This window comes from Oryctolagus cuniculus, chromosome 1 (assembly GCF_964237555.1).
Source record: "Oryctolagus cuniculus chromosome 1, mOryCun1.1, whole genome shotgun sequence".
In the NCBI taxonomy this organism is placed as follows: Eukaryota; Metazoa; Chordata; class Mammalia; order Lagomorpha; family Leporidae; genus Oryctolagus; species Oryctolagus cuniculus.
In genome coordinates, this window is record NC_091432.1 from 41,915,725 (window position 1) to 41,921,142 (window position 5,418).

Below are 5,418 nucleotides of genomic sequence, written 5' to 3' on the forward strand. Positions count from 1 at the left end.
GCTTGCATTCCTGTTGAACTATAGATTTTTGTGGTTTGTTTGCTGAACTCTGTATTTAGTGGAGTATTAAGCCTTTGACTCTATTGAAAATCCAGTTCAAAAATTTAAAAAGCAAGAAAAAAGATCATCTTAAGTAGCAAAACTTTCAAAATTAAATTATTGTTTTTTATGAATTACATAAATGTGAAGGAAGCAAAAATCTAAATAATAAATATTATCAAATTATTAGAGCTAATTAATATGATCTATTTATGAGTAAAAAGGCATGGATTTTTAAAATGAATGGCATCTTTCTACATCCTGTGAAAAATTAAAGTACTCCATGTGTGTGTGTTGTTGAATTGTTGAATTGGATGATATGCCACAAAATGCCTGTGGTAAGAAAGGCTGTTTGTGTGTAGGATTTTATTCCTAATTCCTTTATTAAAGCTTTTTTATTTTTAAATATTTTTAGTATATTTAATCAAACGACAGATTGACAGAGGCAGTGAGAGCAAGAGAGAGAGATCATCCATCATCTGGTTCCCTGTCAAATTGCCTGCAATAGCCAAGGATGGGCCAGGCTAAAACCAGTAGGCAAGAACTAAATCCAGGGTTCCTAAATGGGATGCGAGGACCCGAGCACTTTCGCCATCTTCACTACTCTCCCAAGTGCATACCAGGAAGAAGAGTTGGAAACAGAGCAGCTGGGACTCTACTAGGCACTTCCATATGGAATGCTGGCTACTTAACCCTCAGACATAAGGCTGGCTCTTGTTCTTAGATATTTTATTGATGAATAAATTGAATATATTTGAAGTGTACCATGGGAAGATTTGATATACATACGTACTGAATAATGATTTCCACAAGCAAATTAAAGTATGTCACCACGCATGTTTATTAGATCCCCAGAATTAGCTCCTCTAATGAGACTAAACCTACTTTCATTGATCAACATTTCCCCATTTCCCCCAACCCTTAGCCAGGAGTGGGAATCAACTGGCCGACGGGCATCATAAAGCCCAGAAAATAATTTGAACTGACCGTGCCAAGGTAACCACAAGTGGGATTTGAAATTCAAATTTATAGCAGGCTAATTTTTTTTTTTTTTAACAAAAACACTTATTTATTTATTTGAAAGGAAGAATTACAGAGAGGCAGAGTGAGAGAGAGAGAGAGAGGTCTTCCATCTGCTGTTTCACTCCCCAAATAGACCCATCTGAAGCCAGAAGCCAGGAGTTTCCTCCAAGTCTCCCATGCAGGTGCAGGGGCCCAAGGACATGGACCATCTTCCACTGCTTTCTCAGGTGCATTATCAGGGAGCTGGATCAGAAGTGGTGAGCTGGGACTTCAACAGGTACCCTATGGGATGGTGGCACTGTAGGCGGTGACTTTACCCACTATGCCACGACGCCAGCCACTACTAACAAATTTTTAACTTGATAATATTGTATAGCTCACAAATGATGTTATAAATATCCAAATGGCCCTCAACAGAAAAAAGTCCCATGCCTGATAGCCCCAAGTAATCACCGTTCAATTTTTCACTTCTTTAACTTTGATAATGTTTGATTTTACAATATAGTAAATGTTTCGGTATGTTTCTCAGATGCAACAATTGTCAATGTATTATAGCCAACTTTTCTCACAGGCATATGGGAATGATATTATGGTTCACTCAACCTACTCAATTCTGCATTCTTTCCCCATCAACAAAATGAAAGGAATTGTTTCGCTGACAGTTTTAACTGAAAGCGTTGGTAAGTCAATGATTTAGTAAAAAACACACAAACACAGACACACAGGCATTAACAAACTTTGAACAAGAGAGAAAAACATAAAATAATACATTCTAAAATATCTTTTCTAATTTTTAATTTCTAATAATAAAAATTTCTAATTTTTAATTTTTTGGTTTTGACTAACTCTACAGCTAATATTAAAATTTCTCTCTTGTTCCCTAATATGTCAAAATCCATTACTGTCTAGAGTTGCACTCTGACAAAAGATGGTGATGAACTTGCTATAGTAAATGATTACCGTAGGCATAGGAAAAATTAAGGATTAAGTCAGTGCACCTTACTGTTAAAATTTAAAGACTTTTTTATTATTGGTAATATTTACATCTTTAAGGGAAACATGCACAATTGTTTTTCGACAACAATAGCTATTATACCTCTTAATTCTGTATAAGTGAGGATGTTAGTGTCCCTAAAATTTCTACTTCTTTTATTCTTTTATGTCACAAGTTCTTTCAGTTATAATGTTACTCTTGCTTTCTTAAGCTTTTTTTTTCCCAAAGATCTATTTTATTTATTTGAAAGACAGAGTTACAAAGAGAGAGAGAGGTCTTCCATCTGCTGGTTCACTCCCCAGATAGCCGCAATGGCCGGAGCTGTGCAGATCCGAAGCCAGGAACCAGGAGCATCTTCCGGGTCTGCCCCGTGGGTGCAGGGGCCCAAGGACTTGGGCCATTTTCTACTGCTTTTCCAGGCCATAGCAGAGAGCTGGATTGGAAGAGGAGCAGCCAGGACTAGAACCGGTGCCCATATAGGATGCTGGCGCTTCAGGCCAGGACTTTAACCTGCTGTGCCACAGCACTGGCCCCAGCTTTCTTAAGCTTTAATAGATATATTTTGTGACAACCATAATTAATTCTTTTTTGATTTGTGAATTAGTTAAATCCACAGATCAAAATAAGAACTATACAGCATTTACACTATTGTAATTATGAAATTATAGTTTATTGCAGAACTAAGTACTTTTGTTGGACCTTTAGAAAGAAATATTGTACTATTATTCTGGACAATTCCAAGGAGGAGATTTCTACTGTGAAGAATTATCGCTCCTTAAACTCCATCAATGATTAAGAATCACAGTACATTTTACCTTGCTTAATATTTGAATTCAGATATTTTTATATGGTTAGGTTTTAAAACTTATTTTGTTTAGGTCAGGATAACATGGAGTCGGGCAAGATGGCACCTCCCAAGAACGCTCCGACAGATTCTTTGGTGATGGCACAGATCCTGAAGGATATGGGAATCACGGAGTATGAACCAAGGGTCATAAATCAAATGTTGGAATTTGCTTTCCGATATGTGACTACAATTCTGGATGATGCAAAAATTTATTCAAGCCATGCTAAGAAACCTAATGTTGATGCAGATGATGTGAGACTGGCAATCCAGTGTCGTGCTGACCAGTCTTTTACCTCTCCTCCTCCAAGAGATTTCTTGCTGGATATTGCAAGACAGAAAAATCAAACCCCTTTGCCACTAATTAAACCATATGCAGGACCCAGACTTCCACCTTATAGATACTGCTTAACAGCTCCAAACTACAGGCTGAAGTCCTTAATTAAAAAGGGACCTAACCAAGGCCGACTAGTTCCACGATTAAATGTTGGTGCTGTCAATAGCAGGCCTACCACTCCTACTGTAGATGCTGTGTGAAGAGCTTTACATGGAGTGTTAATGCTCACAAGACTTATGAAATGGGTACTATTATCTCCATTTTACAGATGAGAAAACTGAGATACAAAAAGATTAAATCTTTTTCCCAAGAACACTGAGCTAATGGGGTATTAGAGCTTGAATTCAAACTCAAGCAGGTAGGCCTCACAGCCTACATTCTTTACCACCACACTATTACTGAATTTTGTAGCACCTAAACAACTTGTACACTTTTTAAAAATTACTTTGCTCTTAATTCTAATGATTTTTTTTTCATTTTTCATTGGCTTCTTGTGCTTTGAAGGTAGTACCTGGCAAGCCAAAGAGTTCAGAGTATAAATCTGTATAGTAAGTCATCTAACTAACATGGTCTGTTAATTATAAACACAGCAACCCCACAAACAGTGTCTGTCCCAAATAAAGTTGCAACTCCAGTGTCAATGACAAGCCAAAGAGTTACAGTGCAGATTCCACCTTCTCAGTCCGCACCTGTCAAACCAGGTAACATGATTGGGGCGGGGAGTGAAATTTGTGAATAATTTACAATTGTATAACAGTCTGTGTTCCTATAGAAAGAATTAAATTGTTTCAATGTCACTGAAAGGTGGCCATAATATTGTGTATCTGGTTTCTTTAGAGGGGTCTATGAACCCTTTAAAAAGTATGTGCAGTTTTACATCTGTGTAACACTTGGAGGTGGAGAAGGGAGAGTATTTAGCATGCTTATCAGATTCTCAACGTTGTAAACTAGAAAAACAGTAGGATCTACAAATCTAAGGCATCTTCAGGGAAAAACATATAAGGCAGAAGCTTAAGAAAATACTACAAGTTAGTGATGAGTATGTGTGTGCAAACCAGAACACAAACTCAAATGCAAATTATACCTTTACTCTCTGCATAGGAGACTGATATATATATACGTACATATATGTGTGTATACATGCAGGAATATATATACATATATATATATATATGTACACATATATATACACAGGGTTGGAATAATTTAAGTAGAATTCTATTAAAGCATAGTTTACTAATGCATGTTTATATTCCACATCTTCTGAAAGCTAACTGCATAAACAACTCCTATAAAATATTGGCCTATAGGAGAAGCTTGATTCCTGACCTTGAATAGGTGCCTTTAGTATGTTACATGATTAATTCAATATACTGTTTTCCATGACTAAGTCCTAATTGAAATTTTAGGTAGTTAGGTTAAAATGTAACAGAATCTCTTTAACCTCATATTAAATATGTTTAAGTAGATTTAGTCTTTCTGTATACACAAATCATAACATTACATTGTACTCCATAAATATTATAAACTATTATTTGTCAATTATAAGTAAACAATAAAGATTTAACATTTTAATTCAAAAAAACTTATTTTGTTTAAAAAGTTTATTTTGTTTTTTCCTGAAGTTTCTTCTTTTATAGTATCAACTCCCTGTGTTATAAAATAATTAATTCTCTTAACTTCTCTGTAAACAACAAAACTAACCACTTTCTGATTTAGACCACTGATTTCTGGGCAAGTTCCACAGCCATGAATGTGATTATTCCCTGAACACTTTTCTGTGTTAAGAATTTTAATTTTTAAACCTAATAATATCCTTACCTACTTATTGGATTGAAATTATTAGTTTCCTAGCTACAAGTTTGTTTTTACCCCTGAAAAAGATAAATACTGGGAAATATTTTGAGTACTTGCATAATCAACCCATGCATTTTGCAGTTGCATTTGAAATGCATATCCTGGAGCAGAATAGAAATGTGATTAGCAGTCAGACTCTAGAAGCCAGAGTCTCAATGTTTGGATTCTAGTATTACCATTAGGAGACTTTGACACAATTACTTATCCCCTAGTGCTTCAAAGTCCTCATTCAACACATGAGGTTATTAATTTATCTAACTCACAGCATTAAGTCAGTGGGTATATTCAGGGTTCTTAGAATAATGTCTAGACATGGTGAGATAA

At 35.6% G+C, this 5,418-nt stretch overlaps 1 protein-coding gene across 1 annotated transcript; it reads left to right on the plus strand.

Annotated features, from left to right (window-relative positions):
- Positions 1 to 2,940: 2,940 nt before the first annotated feature.
- Positions 2,941 to 4,013, plus strand: LOC100342427 (transcription initiation factor TFIID subunit 9B-like). Its single transcript, XM_051852010.2, has 2 exons — positions 2,941 to 3,424; positions 3,826 to 4,013. Exons 1-2 carry the CDS (start codon positions 2,946 to 2,948, stop codon positions 3,974 to 3,976), a joined length of 630 nt encoding a protein of 209 aa, XP_051707970.1. The 5' UTR covers positions 2,941 to 2,945; the 3' UTR covers positions 3,977 to 4,013.
- Positions 4,014 to 5,418: the final 1,405 nt, after the last annotated feature.

Excerpts from the sequence above, each read along its gene's own strand:
- LOC100342427 (XM_051852010.2), top strand. The coding sequence starts at position 2,946 with ATGGAGTCGGGCAAGATGGCACCTCCCAAGAACGCTCCGACAGATTCT. Across the intron at positions 3,425-3,825 it reads AGGCCTACCACTCCTACTGT|AGCAACCCCACAAACAGTGT; the intron begins AGATGCTGTGTG and ends AATTATAAACAC.